The sequence below is a fragment of the Procambarus clarkii genome, chromosome 60 (genome assembly GCF_040958095.1).
Source record: "Procambarus clarkii isolate CNS0578487 chromosome 60, FALCON_Pclarkii_2.0, whole genome shotgun sequence".
Lineage (NCBI taxonomy): Eukaryota > Metazoa > Arthropoda > Malacostraca > Decapoda > Cambaridae > Procambarus > Procambarus clarkii.
This window is the reverse complement of record NC_091209.1, coordinates 18,850,229-18,871,104: the sequence shown is the minus strand read 5'-3', so window position 1 is coordinate 18,871,104 and position 20,876 is coordinate 18,850,229. Positions and strand designations below refer to the sequence as shown.

The 20,876-nt window shown below is 43.6% G+C and overlaps 2 protein-coding genes across 2 annotated transcripts; both read left to right on the top strand.

Annotated features, from left to right (window-relative positions):
* LOC138353907 (formin-2-like) lies at positions 1-6,032 on the top strand. Its single transcript, XM_069307325.1, has 2 exons — positions 1-128; positions 4,841-6,032. The coding sequence occupies exons 1-2, from the start codon at positions 1-3 to the stop codon at positions 6,030-6,032; spliced, it is 1,320 nt and encodes a 439-aa protein (XP_069163426.1).
* A 3,828-nt stretch (positions 6,033-9,860) lies between these two features.
* On the top strand, positions 9,861-11,578 carry LOC138353883 (uncharacterized). Its single transcript, XM_069307302.1, has one exon. It carries the CDS (start codon positions 10,001-10,003, stop codon positions 10,868-10,870), a length of 870 nt encoding a protein of 289 aa, XP_069163403.1. The 5' UTR covers positions 9,861-10,000; the 3' UTR covers positions 10,871-11,578.
* The last annotated feature ends 9,298 nt before the right edge of the window (positions 11,579-20,876 follow it).

Here is a 20,876-nt window from a genome sequence, read left to right as displayed (position 1 = left end):
ATGACGAGCCGTATTGTGTTAAACCTTCCTGTGTGCCTACTGCAGGAGTTGAGGTCAAACATGGGTGAAGAGGCGCACCATCCAGGTAGAGGCGAGCAAGGGCAGGTTACTGCTGTACTCAGGAGATGGTAGAAATCTGCACTAGCGGCTTGTGTTCCCTGGGTGTGTGGGCGGGGTTTGAGGACGAAAGGGGAGGAGCGAGAGGTATCAGTAAGGGAAGAGGGCGTGTTATCCTGCTGGTGCAAGTGGTGGCCCCGCCCCTAGGATAACCTACCCACCAGCTCTGGACCAATGAGGGCTCTGGAGGTGAGGAGCGGCGGCCAGGCAGTGGCCTTGATATGTACAGTAGGCGGGGCCCGGCTACCGCTGATGGTAACGGCAGCTTTAAGATGTTCCCACCAGCAGGACGACTTCATACATAAATTTAAGGTTTATATTCAGAGAAGAAAGACGTAGATCGATCACTCGTATGTATGTCTGTCTTTCTGACGCCCCGCTTGCTCACGTCCCTGTTTGTCTGTCTGGTGGTCTTGGCTTGGTGTTTTCCTGAAATGACTTTGTTCCTCTTATGCATTGCTGGGGTCATTAAAAAATGCACATATTCTGTGTGTTAAGGGGGCTTATGGCCTGTCAACCTCTGGGGTGTTATATGTTGTCTTACTGACCAACACGTAGGTGTCCATAGTCCTGAAAACAGTCCAGGACAGAAGTAAACTTGTGAGTGTGTATACACAGAGAGGCTGGGTACACCTCTCACGGTGCACAGGCTGCTGCTTGTGTTGTCTCTTACACCTCTCACTCCATTTATAGTTCCCTCTCCCCCCCCCCCACTCCCACCCTCCCGTCTCCCTCTGCCCTCCATCATCTCTCACTCCCTCCAGTGCCTCAACGTCGCAACATATTCTCCTCTCTCCCTTCAAGATATTTTTTTTTATTTTTCCTAAAAAAGCAGCAACCCAGCACACTCACAGCTCCCCTCTCTCCCCTCTGCTATCTCTCTCCTCTCCCCCTCTACTATCTCCCTCCTCTACCCCTCTGCTATCTCCCCACTGTTATTTCCCGCCTCTCCCCCTAGCCCAAGCCTCTGCCCTCCCCAACTTGAGCATTTCCCCACCGCTCTCTGCACCTCACTCCTCATATCTCTTCACTCTGGTCTCATTACACAGCCTTGCCTTCTCCCCCTCCGTCTCCTTCCCCCCTCCTACTCTCCTGCTTCTCTCTCCCTTCCCCCTCCTTCCTCCCTCCGCCTTCTCTCTTCCTCCTCCCTCCCCCTCCTTCTCCACATTTCCCCCCCCCACACCAACGAACTCAACAACTCATGAGAGCTCACACACACACACACACACACACACACACACACACACACACACACACACACACACACACACACACACACACACACACACACACACATACACACACACACACACACACACACACACACACACACACACACACACACACACACACACACACACACACACACACACACACACACACACACACACACACACACACACACACACACACACACGCACACACACACACACACACACACACACACACACACACACACACACACACACACACACACATACACACACCTGATCTCTCTTATTCATCTGTCATACTATCATTCAAGAAGAGTCATACATCAATTGGATCATCAAATAAAATCAACAAGACACCTAGATGATGATGACCGAGTCTGTCGCTGGGCTTAGACTCGAGTATAAGTTGTCTCTGAGAATTTGAAAATCCTGCTGATGTAGACCTGACCAAATGTAAACTGTGTCAGCAAAGTTATTCGCACACCCTCCGTCACTATGTGACGGAGCGCGGATAGACACGCGAATTTAGAGACAAATGGTCAAAGTTTACAGACAAATGTTCAAAGAAATATGTAAATATTTAATTTAAATTGATCTTGAGCTAGAAAAGTTAGCTAAATATGCCCATTTTGCTAACTGTAGGTCGCTACAGTAGGGCGGCTGTAACCTTTCCGCCCTTGTCGAGTCCATTGTTGATATAATAACTCATTCAACTGTGTAACTAGCTAATCAAGACTGTAACTTGCTTAATTAAAGCAATTTGTGGTTTAGTTCCTGAACCCATCATGTGCCTCTGTAACCTTTTCCACCACCTTCTACGGGATGGGTATGGGGTGCATAATACGTGAGCTAAAGCCCCTTTGTCTCAGCGATAGCTGATGGTATCATTGCTCTCATACATCCTCTATAACTCTGTGATACATTCTCTATAACTCTACACTGAGAGACCCTGCGTAACTGTACTTACATGTCCACTAATATTTATAAGCGATTTTCCGAAACTTTAATTAGAGGTCCACTGAGACTGAAACAAAATCCGTAGTAAGTGGGGTAAGTGGTACTAGATCCACTATAAGTGGTACTGGAGCCACCATAAGTGGTACTGGATCCACTGTGACCGACACAAACAATAAACAGTGACTACAGAGTCCATGCTCCTATAATGATAGCACTTAAGAGCAACTATTTGCTCAAGTGTACCAATAAGTACTGTTGGACTCCACAAAAAAATGAAGAACAGCATGTTATTCACATATATACTCTCGTACTAATGATAGGTAGTGATTGGTTGATTGGCTAAGGTTGTGAGTTGCTAGATAGGTAATACTGCTTTAGATTTAACGCTTTTCAAGTCGTGAGAATGATTTGAGTTGCGAAGCTCTGATGGCTGCGTGCATCGCCACTCAGGTTATGATTGCGTGCACCACCACTCAAGTTATGATGACTGCGTGCACAACAACACCAAGTTAATTCTCATGTATTGTTTTGCGTGCAAATAAATCTGGCCGGATATCCCGAGCGTGGATGTATTGATTTTGTGAGGCGGGAGAGAGCGCGGCGGGGGTCCGCTCCAGCTGTGGTAACGCGGGATTTAAGCGAGCAGAGCTTGTGATCAATACGTAACGGTCCGCTTCGACCCGTTACTGCCTCACCCACCGCTCTCCTGAGTGGCACCTGATTGGTGGCGGCCAGGGGTGGTTACTGGTGTGTGTGTGTATACTCGCCTATCAGTGATTGAGAGAAAGTGAAGTCTTACTCGTCACGCCCAGCCAACAGCCAGTGTTGCACCTGTTGCGTTAAATTTTAATTAATCTGACGTACTTTTTTTTACGCATTTAGCCTTAAAATTGCGAATAGAGGTGGTTTTTACAACTTTTTTTCAGTGGGTTCCATTTGTTAAGCACCTCTACAAGTATGAGTATTTCTTTATACTTCTTCAGTTCGCGCGTTTTTTCAATTTCCACTTTTGTCATTTCGTCTTAAATTCTCTCAATTTAAAGAGGCTGTCCTTATCCAATTTGTCAATTGCCCTAAGTATCTTGTATGCTGTGATCATGTCCTCTGTGTTTCTTCTCTCCTCCAGGACTATGACGTTTAGTTTCCTTGATCTATTTTCATAGCTTAACCCTGTTAGCTCAAATGTGCGAACCTTTGACATTTTTCAATTTTGTTTTTATGCTTTACAAGGTGCGGATTTCAATCCGGTGCTGAATATTCAAATATTCGTTTAACAAATGCTGTGCAGATTGCCCTGAAATACCCTGATTTAGGTTTCTAAACGCTGTTCTGATGTACAAGCGTCGCATGTGCTGCTGATGTTATCATGTTTACGTGTGCCTCTCCGGCTGTTGGGTTTATATCCACTCCCAAATTATTTTTCTCTCCGATTGTTCTTGTTTTCCACTTATGGTGAAGGTACTTGCTGGTCTCCTGTCTGTCTTTCCAATCTTCATTATTTTACCTTTGTTGGGACTGAATTCTAACAACTATTTGTTTACCCGTGGTCCCTGTGGTCTCGGGTTCGATCCCGGGCGCCGGGAAGAAACGATGGGAAGATTTTCTTTCACCCTGATGTCCCTGTTACCTAGCAGTAAATAGGTACCTGGGTGTTAGTTAGCTGTCACGGGCTGCTTCCTGGGGGTGGAGGCCTGGTCGAGGACCGGGCCGCGGGGACATTAAAGCCCCGAAATCATCTCAAGATAACCTCAAGATAACCCACTCCAGGAGTTTCTCAAGGTCTTCCTGTAGCTGTCTGCGGTCGACCTCAGGTGGCACCTTCGTCGCTAGCTTTACTTCGTATGTAAATATTGACATATATGATCTCCCTCCCGCGGGTACGGCATTCACGTTAATTACGAACAGCTGTGATCCCAGGAATGACACTCACAGGAGTGAAGTTAACTACAGTTAACAGTATTGAACAGGGCGCCTAACAGCTGGGTGGACAGCGCTTCGGATTCGTAATCCTGAGGTTCCGGGTTCGATCCCCGGTGGAGGCGGAGACAAATGGGCAAAAGTATTTTTGTTTCTGCTAGGTAACAGTGGCATTCAGAGTGAAAGAAACTTTGCCCATTTGTTTCTGCCTGATCCGGGAATCGAACCCGGGTCACAGAATTAAGAGTGCTCCGCGCTGTCCGCTCAGCTACCTGCGTGTGTGTGTGTTACTGGTCTGGGCACATAGTGGGGTCACGAGGGTGGATTTATGGGTGGCAGGAGCTGGGCGGCGGGATTATTGGCTTGGTGTCAGGGTACACCAGCTTTATGGCTTGGGGGCCACCTCACAACATCTTTATATATATCTGGAGTGACTTCACGAAGAAAAGTATCCTCGTGCTAACTGGAGTGTAGGACGCACACACACGTTACAGCGGGCCAGGTATACTACACTGGATCAATGTCCTCGCTACAACGGCTTCAACAGGTAAATGTGTTCCACAGGTTCATTGGTGATTGTTTCATATGGTGTATGTCTCGCTCAGTACCTCATACAACTGTGTTTGAATTGTTAGTGGAGAGTTGTTAGTTGACTACCTACCAACTCCTGGTGTTGGAGTTGGTACACCTGTGGACTATCCTGGTGCTGGGGTTGGTACACCTGTGGACTATCCTGGTGCAGGGGGTGGTACACCTGTGGTCTATCCTGGTGCTGGGGTTGGTACACCTGTGGACTATCCTGGTGCAGGGGGTGGTACACCTGTGGTCTATCCTGGTGCTGGGGTTGGTACACCTGTGGACTATCCTGGTGCAGGGGGTGGTACACCTGTGGTCTATCCTGGTGCTGGGGTTGGTACACCTGTGGACTATCCTGGTGCAGGGGGTGGTACACCTGTGGTCTATCCTGGTGCTGGGGTTGGTACACCTGTGGTCTATCCTGGTGCTGGGGTTGGTACACCTGTGGACTATCCTGGTGCAGGGGGTGGTACAACTGTGGTCTATCCTGGTGCTGGGGTTGGTACACCTGTGGACTATCCTGGTGCAGGGGGTGGTACACCTGTGGTCTATCCTGGTGCTGGGGTTGGTACACCTGTGGACTATCCTGGTGCAGGGGGTGGTACACCTGTGGTCTATCCTGGTGCTGGGGTTGGTACACCTGTGGTCTATCCTGGTGCTGAGGGTGGTACACCTGTGGTCTATCCTGGTGCAGGGGTTGGTACACCTGTGGTCTATCCTGGCGCTGGGGGTGGTACACCTGTGGTCCATCCTGGTGCTGGGGTTGGTACACCTGTGGTCTATCCTGGTGCTGGGGTTGGTACACCTGTGGTCTATCCTGGTGCAGGGGGTGGTACACCTGTGGTCTATCCTGGTGCTGGGGTTGGTACACCTGTGGTCTATCCTGGTGCAGGGGTTGGTACACCTGTGGTCTATCCTGGTGCTGGGGTTGGTACACCTGTGGACTATCCTGGTGCTGGGGTTGGTACACCTGTGGACTATCCTGGTGCAGAGGGTGGTACACCTGTGGTCAATCCTGGTGCTGGGGTTGGTACACCTGTGGTCTATCCTGGTGCAGGGGGTGGTACACCTGTGGTCTATCCTAGTGCTGGGGGTGGTACACCTGTGGTCTATCCTGGTGCTGGGGTTGGTACACCTGTGGACTATCCTGGTGCTGGGGTTGGTACACCTTGGCAGCGATATCTGTGTGTCGGTAAAGTGGTCCACTTTTCTTTGTCAACAGAGGTGGGATGGCGAACAGTGTTCTCTTAGCGTACGTTCACTCCGCACAAGTTTGTCAACAGGGAACACTTTGCACAAGTTCATCTTAAATGCCTTTCATGAGTGCAAAAGTTCACCTCTGGCGTGAATTGGGAAGCTGTTCTTTACACTAAAGTTTAATTGAAATGTTGTTCAGTCATGCACACTCCAGTTGCAAAGTTATCTGCGGGCATAAAGGTTTATCATTTGTGCACTCATCTACCTGTGCTTGCGGGGGGGTTGAACTTCAGCTCTTTGGTCCCACCTCTCAACCGTCAATCTACTGGTGTACAGATTCCTGAAGTTGACAGCACCTACACCTTGGTGAGTAGCATGGCTACTCTGCTTCACCTTCGTCATGCCCCTTCGAATCCCGGTAGCACAAATCGTGAACTTCTGATGTGCACATTTTGAACATTCCAGCCACAGTAGATGACGGGTCTATAAGTTTAGGAGGCTGGATGACCTACTTGGCGTAGATGTTGCGCCTCGACTTTGATTAGCGTATCAGACACCATGGTTGGCTCAGTGAGTCGCTTCTGCTGGGGGAACTGCACATGACGGAGCGACCATACGATGGCACAGTCGTTAATGACGGGGGGGGGGGGGTAGTTAATGAACCACACTTGACGGGAGAGTCGTTAGCGAACCGCACGACGTGGTTCTAACGGCAGAGTCGTTAGTGAACCAAACTTGACGGGGAGTGGTTCAAGAACCACATGACGTGAGATTTGCTAGCGAACCACACTTGATGAAAAGAGTCGTTAATGAACCCCCAATTGACGTGAGAGTTGTTAACGAACCACATTTGAGAAAATTAGTTCTGTAGGGCTGTCAGACACTTGAGGAATATGTGTATCATCAAGCCGACCTCTTGAGCAAGCTAAATTGCCCGAAACTAAAGTGACCGCGGACCCACGAACAGAAAACGGAACGTCGCATCAATATGGCGAGCCGCTATCATTTTTTAGTACACGACTTTTTGACCTTAGGGAACCTGTACGTGAAGATGCTATGTACTGTTCGAGAGGACGGGGTCAGGTCAGATCCATATGCAGGATATTATAGAGGAGTGAACCCGCGTAGTGGCTTAAGACACAGACAAAGGCGAGGTTGCCGCCTCCTGACCTCTGAAATTCCGCCTCTTGTGTGGACCAACTTTTCACACTTTAGTTTAGTCGCTATAACCTCTGTATGACCCATAAGCCTCTGGTCAGCATCGAATGATTCTGTCACCAGACTTGAATGACTTTAGGTTCCAGCCTTCTTGAGGTTATCTTGAGATGATTTCGGAGCTGTGTCCCCGCGGCCCGATCCTCGACAAGGCCTCCACCCCCATGAAGCAGCCCGTGACAACTGGCTAACTCCCAGGTACCTATTTACTGCTAGGTAACAGAGGCATCAAGGTGAAAGAAACTCTGCCCATTGTTTCTCGCCGGCGCCTTGTCGGCCTTGAATGACTTCAGGTTCCAGTATTGAGTGACTTCAGGTCTCGCCGCAGAGTTGTGTATTAAGAACACTTCACGAATCAAATTTTGGATCCACGGTCTGCGGTGAATCTGTCCTAGAGCATGTTGAGGCACACAGCACAATCCTCACTGTAGCTAAACAAACTTTTATCTCATGGCACTGTGGCTCTGAGGTCCGTCAGCTGTGCTCTAGACAGAGTGCACCATGTTGGAGGCAGCTATGGACGCCACAATTGTTGAGTTCCTTGCCTGGTAGAGGACTGGGTGGGGAGCGGGGAAGCCCTGGCACTCCCAAGTTCCTGAATTAACCAGACTAACCTCGCCTCAGAAATGCAGCGCTCTCTATTCTCTTCGAATTTGGCCGTAAACTCCTCAACTGTGGCCAGTTTGGAAACACAGTTGCGCCACATGTTGGGGCAAATATTAATGATCACGTATAGTGTACAATGCACTATAGTGCACTATTGTGTACTGTACTATGATGCGTTGTACTACCATGCGTCGAATTATGGTGCACTGTACTATTGTACACTATCAGTGGCTGTATTTTTTGTCAGTTTTGCAAATCAGAACCAACAATTTATTAAACTAAAATAAATATATTTTGTATGAAATGTATTTCCTTCGTCAGATTTCAGTGTACGTTAACCGGACAGTGAAAGACATGGGCTAAGGGTAAGATCATATCTGGCAGGATATGATCTTACCCTTACTCTTGATCAAGGGTAAGATCATATCCTTCCAGATATGATCTTACCCTTGAACGGTGTGATTTGATGAGGACAGAAAGATGAGTGAGGCCACAGAAGCAGTAGAGGATGAATAATGAAGCTTCGTGCAACAGGAGCACACACTGACACACTACCGTCGGTGGTGTTGGCCTGACTGGTAAACCTCCGGATTGCTTTCAGAGACACATGAAAGACCCTTCCGAATGGTATACACAAGCTTCGTAAAATTCATTCTTGAGTATGAAACCTTGTCATGGATCCTAACCCGAAAAATAATGAAACAAAGGATGAAAACGTTTAGAGATATGAAACAATGCTCGTTCCTAAGCTGAGTTATAATAGGCTCGGGGGAATAACGCTAACATAGGCAATGTTCACGACATATAAGATTTTAAGCGAGATTGATGAACCAAGAAAAGAAGAGCAATTTAGTGAAGAACATCAGAACGAGAGGACATAGAAACTAGAGAAAAAATGAGAGAGATGTTAGCAAGATCGACTTCGTTATGTCTATTCAGCGGACGTGTTGGCACTGGAGCCTGAGGTGCCCAAGCTAGTCCTATTTCGTCCTCATTAAGAAATTATAGCTATTCCTTCGGTAGTAATCCAGATGCCAAGCTCAACACAGACAAATTAGACACACACACAAGGAGAGCTGCATAAACGAGCGAGTCCTGATGGAGGGGTCGAAAGCCCCACAACCCCCCTCTCCTCCGTTCCCAGAGACCCACTGGAAGGCTTCTCCGCCTTTAAACTGGAGCCGGCTTCATTTCAGCCCGCCTGGCTATTTAGGCGGGAAAATGTTGAAGCTCCAAATTTGTGCGGCTGCCGCTGCTGCATACACAGAAAACGGGCATTTCCAAAACCTTCAGAGGACTAAAAAAACGCCTGATTATCATACGCCATTAATATAATCTAAATTGGGTGCATGCGCTGGGGACCAGCAGTTAGCGTCCTCCCGAGAGTTATACGCGCATACGCACAGGTTCGGACCCCTCGCCCACCTCGTTTGAGATCAAGATCAAGCCCCTCCCTCTCTCCCTCCCCTACGAAGTAGCCCCCTTTCCCTGCACCTAATCTTTCTCCTAGTTGGGACCATGATCCAGCTCCCTCCTAGCAAGCAATTTCCAGTGCGCTTCACTTGTTCCAGCCTAAAAGGAAGCAAAAGAGAAATCATATTATTATTATTATTATTATTATTATTATTATTATTATTATTATTTTTATTATTATTATATTTCTTCCTTGTGAATACTGTCTGAATATCATTTTTTGATGAAATTTTAAGATTGTGGTAAAAAACTATAGGACGTTGCTTTATTCCTGAAGGTTGGAAGATTTACTACCCAGAGCATGAAATTAATGAGCCAAAATTTTGTCTTTTCATTCCTGTGTCAATACTTCGTTAAGGCCTTCTTATCACTCCTGCTAGATTGAGTAATTATAGGCGGCAACAACACCCACGTCTCCGCTTTTTCAGGGACCCTTACAAAGCTCTCCGTCTTGATTAAGAACCAGTAATTGGAAACCACCCTTTAGACTCTATGCTGATTTGTGGCATATTGTGGAGAGGTGAGCAGCCCATATAAGATGGGACCCGACGGTGTCAGGGCCACCAGCTAGGCTACAGCCGGGGACCCGCCACCACACACTGAGCCTCCGTCACCTACCGCCATTTCGGGTCAGTGATAAAGCAAGACGACACTCTCAACATCGTATATTTTACAGTTGCTATCTGCTAGAAGGAAGAAGCAGACACAGCAGCACTGTGCAGAAGATCATGCTGACGGTGATGACGGTACAGTTGTTGGTGGCTACCGTGTGTATCATCTCATTAAGACTGGCCTCGGCTAGTGAAGTGGCTGTTGCCGACACCTATACCAAAGATGGTGAAGGCTCGCAACAAGTGTCTCCGTGGGTGTTGCCTCAGTGGTGGTGGCTAAGCTCTGTTCTTTCTCTTCCCCAGCGCCCGCCAAGCCAAGGTCACGCCAAAAACTTTAACACGGAAATTAATCTGGGTATATTCAACCAGGCCGCGGTGGAGGACTCAGCGATGCCGCTGGAGCCCCCAAGTGAGAAGGTAAAATATGAAGAGTCAAAGGATGTACACACTACTGTAAGTGAGTTGAACAAGCGCTCACGGCTGTGCAAATCATCAGGTAACAACAGATGTCACCGTGGAGTAGCTAACATGATTCCCGCGTCTGAGGTCAAGCAGAGTTGGAAAAATGATTACTTGTCGGTGCCTGAAGCACTCGTCCAGTTTTCCCAGGAGCACTCAGAGGAGACAGTGTGTAAGGATTTGTCTGTCCAGCTGTTCCGTGTTGACCTGTCGGAGGACTACCTGGAGCCACTGTGGGTGCGGGGAACGGTCCATCTGGGGATGTGTCCCTCCAAACTGCAGACGCGGCATCTGGGAGAGAATGTTTGGCCCCCGAACTTGGTGGAGACCAAGTGTCTGTGCCAGGGTGAGACTTGCTCCAACTTGGGGGGTGACTTTCGGTGCCAGGCAGTGCGGCGGCCCATCAGGATGTGGGTGCGACACTTAGACCAGTTTATACCCACTCAGGAGATGGTATCGGTTGGGTGTGTGTGTGTTCAGCGCATCAGCCCAGGGGGTAACTCCGCCAATCCTTCGCTCCAATCTTAATTATGACACTCCAAGCACTCCTCCCCCCCCCCCCATACCCGCCTAGGGATCAATTTGTCTGGGTTTCCTGAGCGTCCAAACAGGAACAAATAAAGCAGTCGCCTCACAACCACAGTTCTGTACCACGATCACAGACTAGCAACACTCATCAAATTCAACTCCAAAACCATTGCTCCAGTTTACAGAAATATCAACATACTTTCGACATTAACAACCTTCATCAAAAGGACGCCAATCTCGTAATGCGTTACCACTCTTATCCAGAGTCCCGGGCATCGAGGCAATTGGACTCTGGTGCCCGGAGTCCCGGGCATCACTGCCCTGCTTCGAGGAGCAGGACAGCCGTAGCCACCAATATGGACTGACGACGCTACCAATGTTACTGTGCCATCCCGGGGGTCAATACGTAACAAGAATCCATTAAGGCCTTTTTACCGATAATGTGGCACAAGACAGTGGTGTCGACCATACTCGGTCACCAAGTTACAGCCCCGCTCCTGTGCCGGGTAAGTCCATTACGGGCTCACCATAGCCCGTGCTACTTGGAACATTTGGTTCGATTGGTTTAATCTAAAACAACAACAACCTGCCACACAATACAGCGACCAATGCAGTGAACACTACAACCATCCACTGCAACGACCACCACATCCAACCACCCACTGCAACGACCACCACATCCAACCACCCACTGCAACGACCACCACATCCAACCACCCACTGCAACGACCACCATATATAAATATAAATATAAATATAAATATAAATATAAATATATATATATATATATATATATATATATATATATATATATATATATATATATATATATATATATATATATATATATATATATATATATATATATATATATATATATATATATATATAGTTAAACAAATCCTAGCTTTTTATGGTAGTGCTTTCAGGCCTTTGCGCTGACACTACAAATAAGTTTTAACTCAACGGTAATCAGACGAACTCCGATTTCTTTGCAAAAATTAATATTTAGTTAACTCTGAGAACTGTTTGTTTACTTAGCTGTGATTGCGGGCGCTGAGCTTCAGCTCCTGGGATCCGCATTTTACCCTCGTATTTATAATCCACTCTGGTAATATTAACTATAGAAACTAGATTTTCTATTAATTCTTCGTATTTTTTAGTATTTTAGTTTCATAATTAAGACGAATGAACAACATGAGCTCTGCAGGATGATTCTCAGTTCTATGTTTTTTTAATTCAAAGTCAAAATATTAAAAATCAAATAAGAACAATCTGTCCTCTTATATAGGTGGTGTCATATAGTGAGTTATGAATACATAGGTTACCTTACCTTACTAGTCATCACGTATACAAGCATTTCACACACAGCTGGTTTTATAATTGTTCAAACTGTACATATCGCTAGGTTAGGCTGGACTAGGCTATGATCGGTTAAACTGGATTAGGCAAGGCTAGGTTAGGTTAGTCGATTGAGTTATGTTAGGTTTGATTAGTTTATGCCAGGTTGGGTCTGATTAGGTAAGGAAGTTTTAAATACAAAACATCTGTTGAAGAAATATATGATATAAGAAACGATCTCGATGAATCCCATTTAAAAAGGACCAGAAGTTGGTCCCTAAACAGCCTGTTTTGTCCGCTCCCTGTCTCACCATAGATCTTTTTGGATATGTGTATAGTGTTTGCTTTCACTTCCTCCCTCTTCTAGTTTGTTCTACTTGATGAGCGCATGTATAATTTGGTTTTAGTTGACATGTTGAAGGCTGAGGATTTTGCTTTTGAAGTTGTAATCAGCGATAATCGCCACCAGGCCGACATAGCTTTGTGTTTTAGGAGGGGATGTGGTGGTGGGAGAAGGATGTGGTGGGAGGGGAAATATTTGGAGGAGGGAGGGGAAATATCGGGAGGAGGGAAGGGAAATATCGGGAGGGAGGAGTGGCGGGGGAAGAATCGATGAAGGGGGAATACATATTATTGGCTCTGAATACTGAGACTCGTTTTTTTTTTTTTGTATGTGTACGTTAAACCTAGTGTTGCATTATCAGTCCTAAAGGGATACTATATAAGTTTTCCACCTACAGAGCTGATACATGCATGTTCCATACTTATTGTTGATGTCTCCAAAAGTGTGCTAGTCAGCATTTACACAACAATATTTGAATAAACAAATGGTGTAAATTTATAATGTAAACATTCATTGCTGCTAGGTATGGTCTCAATACATGTAGAAAATAGTTATGTATATGAATATAACATATAATTAATATTATATAGCACATATAATCATTATCATATAATATAATCAATATTATATGTAACATATATACCATAATGAGTAACAGAGAGCAATGGATATACATCGAGAGGTGAGCGCTGTTTCTCAGTATGTATACACTGAGAGTTTACTCTACTTCTGGACTATGTTCAGAGCTAAAGTATACTTGCTGGTTGGCTTGAATAAGCTTTTGCGGTATCCTTAATAATACTCCATAAGTTGATAGGCCTTAAACCCTCCATTAAATGAGAAATCGTGCCTGTACTGACCTCTTCTAACCATTATAGATTTGGCATAGGGAATGACTAAGATTAGACATATTATTCTTGAATAAATTATAGTTAGTTTTACTAATGTTCTCACAATTCTAAATATATTTACTCATGCATTACTAAATTGTTAACGATATTTATTGTGCTTGCATCTCTAAGTCACTAATAGTACGTACTTAATTTATGTAAATATATGAATGATCAAGTTCAGTTTGCGTGACACTTTCGACGATATCTGCAGTGGTAATAGCCTAATGAAGCATATTATACTTACAGCAGTTGATTAAATGTAAGGTTTTGTTGAAGGGATAACTTCCATATTATCCATTCATCGCTTAATGCTGGCCCTGTGTTAGTAAACTTATGTATCATTCTATGAAGTATGATCATCCCTCTATGCTTACCCAACTCTGATAAGATTGTTTATACACATAACCTCACAGGAAAAAAATAAAAAACATTCAAAGAAAACCTTGTTGTTTGTCTCCGAATTCGTATGAGTATATTTTCTTCTACCACCCAGACCACTCAGCGCCGGGTGGTGGAAAAAAATCTCCTTCCCCTCTTCAGTCATGACGGGCCCATTTTTAGGGGCCTGTCCCCTGGTTTCAGAGCCTCCCAACAGTAGTATATGAGGTCCTGGTTTTCAGCGCCATCTAGGGATTAGAGTAAGAATTTAGGCATTCAGAAAAAGTAACTGTTTTTACCCGTCTTGAAAATTAAATGTTAAAATTGAATAGTTTCTAACCTTGATTGATCTCCCAGACCACAACCGTGGCGAGAAAAGTTATAACAATACAGGGGTTGACAAGCTGGATTGTGTCCATCCAGCGAAACAGGGTTGCCAGATCCAAATTGCGGAAAGTAGAGAGCTGACGGCCTAAAAGTAGCGAATTTGTAATAAGAGTAGCCCAATTTTTTTTTTTAGTGAATGATATGGGTTTCAAAGTAATATATTTTGATATATAGAGTACACTTCACGATGTTGATTGTTTTATTAATATTATTTCTGCACATACACACACACACATATTATATATATATATATATATATATATATATATATATATATATATATATATATATATATATATATATATATATATATATATATATATATATATATATATCACTAAGAACTCTTTGACCCGGCCAGGATTCGAACCCATGCCGTCTAGGATCACCCCTAAACGGACACAGTACTGTGACCAGTACACTCCTGTTGTACCTGTCCGGGCAGTCACTGTTGGCATTGAGGCACATTCCTATGTTTGTTTCCTTAGTGTAGACTGCAGTGTGGAAACCTCCGCTCCTTTCCATAACTGTTACATCTAGAAAGGGCAGCTTCCCATCCTTCTCCATCGTAAGTGAAACGCAACACAGAATTCCGCTCAAATGCCTCCTTCAGCTCCTGCAGATGTCTGACATCAGGTACCTGTGTAAAAATGTCGTCAACATACCTGCAGTATATGGCCGGTTTCAAGTTCATGTCGACTAAGACCTTTTGTTCGATGGTACCCATGAAGAAGTTCGCAAACAGGACACCTAGGGGAGAACCCATGGCGACCCCATCTACTTGCTTATACATGTGCCCATCCGGGCTCAAGAAGGGTGCCTCTTTAGTACAAGCTTGGAGTAGTTTCCTTACAATGTTTTCTGGTATGTCAAGAGGAATACAGTACCTGTACTGTACAGGTACAGTACACCCTTCTTGAGCCCGGATGGGCACATGTATATGCAAGTAGATGGGGTCGCCATGGGTTCTCCCCTAGGTGTCCTGTTTGCGAACTTCTACATGGGTACCATCGAACAAAAGGTCTTAGTCGACATGAACTTGAAACCGGCCATATACTGCAGGTATGTTGACGACATTTTTACACAGGTACCTGATGTCAGACATCTGCAGGAGCTGAAGGAGGCATTTGAGCGGAATTCTGTGTTGCGTTTCACTTACGAGATGGAGAAGGATGGGAAGCTGCCCTTTCTAGATGTAACAGTCATGGAAAGGAGCGGAGGTTTCCACACTGCAGTCTACACTAAGGAAACAAACATAGGAATGTGCCTCAATGCCAACAGTGACTGCCCAGACAGGTACAAGAGGAGTGTCATTAACGCTTATGTCGACCGTGCTCTCAGCCAGAGCTCAGGATGGAAGCAAGTCGATGAAGAACTCTGTAGGGTAAGGCAGGTCCTAGTCAACAACGGCTTCTCCAATGGTTTCGTTGAAGACATCATAAGAAGGAAGGTGAAACGCCATGCAACCTCTGAAGAGACAACTAACACAACACCTGTACCCCCTATTAGACTATTTTACAGGAACTTCTTTTCCACAGCTCATAAAACGGAGGAAAGGGTCCTGAAAGATATTGTTAATAGAAACGTTATCCCTACAGACAAAAATCAGAAGATACAATTGACGATTTACTATAAAACCAAGAAAACGGCCAACCTACTCATGAGAAACTCTCCAGACACAAAGCAGAACGCTTTAAAAGAGACCAATGCCGTCTATGCCTTCAAATGCCCACTTGGGGACTGTAAGCCTCAAAGAATTCAGTATATAGGCAAGACAACATCTCTTTCCAGGCGATTAACGATGCATAAACAACAGGGCTCCATTAAGGAACATATAATCTCTTCCCACAACCAGACCATCACCAGAGAAGTCTTAACAAAAAATACGGAAATCATTGATAGATACAGCGATAGCAGGCGGCTTGATATCTGCGAGCACTACACTTCAAGAAGTCAACACCAGCAATCAACAGCCAAATAATGCACAACTATATTCTATCCACTTCAAGACTCCGCACCAATATAGAAGCATCAAGAAATATGGGCCAATAGGCCCTTTGCAGTTACTTCCATTCTTCCCTTTAACTTACAAAATATTATACCCATTGTTTCGTGTTCTGTCTTGTGTTGAAAGTTTGTTTTCACCTCATCCAAAACTGTTGTAACATATCACCTCACCCAAATGCAGGTATAAAATCAAAGCTGTTTAAACTCTGTTTAGTGTTTGCAGGTTATAGTTGTGTGTGTGTAAACTAAAGGCTTTGAAAATGTAATAAATTATTACGAAACGCGTTCAAGTGTCGCGTCAGACTAGAAATAAAAATGAAATTTAAAAATTGATTTTTCAATTACCATCAACAGTGAAATACCACTAACGCCATCTAGTTTTTTTCCAACGCACTATAAATAGCCAAACAGCAACCCATAAGGCGGGTTGTTGCGCTCGGGTAGGAGGTTCCAAGCTCCGCCCACAGATGGTATGGGGTGCATAATAAATGGCATATCATTGGTAGATATTCTTTGTTGACATTCACACAACAGCCAATCATAGGAAGGGATCAGCTAAAGGCTCCATCCACTAAATAAATCATCTTTATTCAGCACACCATCCTTGCTTATGACATTCTGCTTCAACTTTAATCTACCTAAAAAGTGAAATGTTAAGTATTTAAAAGTATTAATATAGTAATAATTAAATACTGCAGGACGTAACGGGTGTTACAGGAACATGGGCTGGCTACCTAGCTTGTGACGTCATCAGTGGGGATTGCCTCACGCAAATAATATCGGCGATACAATGCCTCCGTCCTCTTATTGGTCTACATTATTCAGTTAGATGGAAATTTCTGTCTTGTATAGAACAGAAATTGTTGTTCTTTTGTACAACAACAAGGTTATTAAGCAAAAGGACGTATTTCTTATTATGCATTTTATTCATATAAGTGTTGACATTCACACAACAGCCAATCACAGGAAGGGATCAGCTATAGGTGTCATCCACTTAGTAAATCATCTTAGTTCAGCCCACCAGTCCTGCTTATGGAATTATGCTTTAACTTTAATTTACCAAAAAGTGAAGTGTTAATTATTTAGTGTCAATAAAGTGATAATTAAATATTGCAGGATATAACAGATGTTATATAAAAATGGGCTGGCTACCTAACTTGAGACGTTATTATTGGGGGTTGCCTTGACACAAATAATGATACACTGCTCTGCCCTCTTATTCGAGTAAATTATTCAGTTAAATGGAGATTTCTGTTAGGTGCAAAACAGAAATTGTTGTTCTTTTTCACAACAACCTTGTTGTTGTGCACAAGGACCTATTTCTTAGCTTAAATTTTATTCATAAAAAGAGTGTTGGTATTCCCCGCAACAGCCAATCACAGGAAGGTATTTCAGGAAGCTCGGCCTCCTTATGGACTCGGTACATCGCTCTAGCTCATGGCTCTCTGTTTCATCTCTTGTATATACAAACTATGACTTTTTTCGATTACTGTTATAATTAATAATATGAGATATAAAAGTTTTTACACAAAATGGCTAAATTCTGCCATTAAATGGACTTTGTCTGGTATACATACAAACATACACCAATTTATTACCATTCATCCATTATTAATTTCAAATGTATGTATACTGTCTAGTTTTTTTCCTCTCGCCATTACTTGGTGCAATATTTGAAAGTTGTCTATTTATTTATTGATCTATCTATTATCTTGTATTTATATTTACAAGTTTCTGTGCTTGGAAGAAAACTCTGCATTGAATTGGGACTAATTTATTAAATAATATTATGTAGTATTAATTAATATTTAAAATTATTATTAATTACAATTATTTATAGCTTAGTTACTTTCATGTAACCCGCAATCGTTCAAGTTCAAGTATGTTTATTGAGACAAGAAAAAATACATCTCAAAGGGATAGAGTAGCTTAGCTATTTCTACCTCCCTCTACTTCAAGTCCCTCAAGGGGCGCACAAATTCAGTGAGTACAAATACACAAATCACAATACAAGAATCCCATTTAACATTGCTGGTTAATATAGTAAGCACAGCATATAAGTGTTACACTCTTGGGGCAAAATTCTTGTAGCTCCTAGGTATACTGTCTATCATAGCATTATCACACATCCAAACAATTTGATGTGGTACACTACTTATTTCCTTATTTCTATAGTTATAAGTTGACACTCTAATACATAATGTTCTAAGGTGTGGGCGTGCGGCATACTACATAATTTATACTCCTTATTCAAGTTCAAGTTCAAGTATGTTTATTAAGACAAGAAAAAAGATACATCTCAAAGGGGTAGAGTAGCTTAGGCTCTTTCTAACCCCTCTCTATTTCAAGTCCCTCAAGGGGCGCACAATTCAGTGAGTACAGATATCATATCTATTTTCTTTTATATTTCTCTATACCGTTTTACTTTAACCTTTGTTTCAACATTTGTCACTACAGAAGGTTGAACACCGCTAACACTACTAGAAAGTTCATTTCTTGACTATCCTCTATCATCAATACGTCATGTTCTTCCTTACTTTCTTCAACGCACGTTTCACTTTCTATTTCATGTCCTGTTTCACTTTCCATTTCACTTTCCAGTTCACGTCCTGTTTCATTTTCCATTTCACGTCCTGTTTCACTTTCCATTTCACGTCCTGTTTCACCACCATCTTCACTCCGTCTACCCTACATAACTAATTTTTCTAATGCCTCAATCCTCTTGTCTAGTTTTTTTTAGATATTCCAATATTTGAGTACCAGCCTCAGAGTTCACTATATTGTCCTGAACCTTGTTTCCACAAGGTTTAATTTTTTCAGCTGCATTTCCAACTTTCCCTAGGCTCGCCTTAAGTGTCTCCGTTCCTTTCTCCCACACATTGTTCATAGGCGCTGACATTGGCTTCCAGCTGTTTCCTCTATGTTCCTACTGCACAATCTTTCCTTCCTTCGAGGATACATCTATCCTACTTGTAGCACCCGTCCTGGAGTCTCTCAGATGAGCTTCATGCGGCATAGATAGGAACCACCATTGTGGCTGCCTCGACAATTGCAACAAGATGGAACGATTTTTTCACCGTTTTTAATCTTGACTCTACACTCTCGAGAGTCGTGTTTCTTACCACAGTACCAACACCTGGAGTCAAACTGGCATTTCCAAGCCATATGTCCCCAACGAGAACACTTCATGCATAATATGGGCTCCTCAATGTATTTTGCAACTTTCCCGTAGCCTAGTCCTTGCACAAAAATTCTTTCTGCAGCCTCATCCTTAACCAAGGCAAGAACACTATTCCTCTTTACCCAAACAACACTATCATTGTTGAGCAATAGATAATCAGGATCCAAATAAGTTGGAAACTTAAACACTATGACCTTGGTGTGTATCATACCTTCTTCCGGAGTACCCATCACAATATTCTCAAACCCATCCTTCGTTAGGCGTTCTACAGCCTTTTTAGTGTGAAATGCTGTTATTATATGCATAAATTGTTGTTTTAATATTACGCTTAACCACTTGGGCTGGACGGTAGAGCGACGGTCTCGTTTCCTACAGGTCCTCGTTCAATCCCCGAACGCCCAAGAGGTTGTGCACCATTCCTTTCCCCCGTTCTATCCAAATCCGTATCCTGATCCCTTCCGAGTGCTATATAGTCGTAATGGATTGGCGCTTTCACTTGATAGTTCCCCCACCCCTCCTGAATAAAATTACGAGGGCAGTATTTATGGGCTATTCATGCCCGTGCCACCTCTTGGGTGGCTTAATCTTCATCAATCGAGAGCAGCACGTCCTAACCAGACATTATATGATATCCTGAACAGTTGATAAATAAAAGTAATTGCATAACCTCAAGATCTAATACTTATCATAAATGGTATAAAACCTTATCATAAGCTAAGGGATATGTAGATCAGTGTTTAAAGGGAATTCGGAAGTAATAATAACACAGCTGATGCCATCTGTCGGCAGAAGAGAACACTATCAACTGGCTGGTCAACAGTGGCCATAAGATACAGCTTACGCCATCTGTTGACATCAAATTACACTTATAACAAATTACCCCACAAAATACCACTAACGCCATCTAGTTTTTTTCCAACGCACTATAAATAGCCAAACAGCAACCCATAAGGCGGGTTGTTGTGCTCGGGTAGGAGGTTCCAAGCTCCGCCCACAGATGGTATGGGGTGCATAATAAATGGCATATCATTGGTAGATATTCTTTGTTGACATTCACACAACAGCCAATCATAGGAAGGGATCAGCTAAAGGCTCCATCCACTTAATAAATCATCTTTATTCAGCACACCATCCTTGCTTATGACATTCTGCTTCAACTTTAATCTACCTAAAAAGTGAAATGTTAAGTATTTAAAAGTATTAATATAGTAATAATTAAATACTGCAGGACGTAACGGGTGTTACAGGGACATGGGCTGGCTACCTAGCTTGTGACGTCATCAGTGGGGATTGCCTCACACAAATAATATCGGCGATACAATGCCTCCGTCCTCTTATTGGTCTACATTATTCAGTTAGATGGAAATTTCTGTCTTGTATAAAACAGAAATTGTTGTTCTTTTGTACAACAACAAGGTTATTAAGCAAAAGGACGTATTTCTTATTTTGCATTTTATTCATATAAGCGTTGGTATT

Bases quoted from the DNA above. Each gene is read 5' to 3' on its own strand.
- LOC138353907 (XM_069307325.1), top strand. From the start codon at position 1: ATGACGAGCCGTATTGTGTTAAACCTTCCTGTGTGCCTACTGCAGGAG. The intron at 129-4,840 runs GTAGAAATCTGC...TTGAATTGTTAG, and splicing joins ACTGCTGTACTCAGGAGATG to TGGAGAGTTGTTAGTTGACT.
- LOC138353883 (XM_069307302.1), top strand. From the start codon at position 10,001: ATGCTGACGGTGATGACGGTACAGTTGTTGGTGGCTACCGTGTGTATC.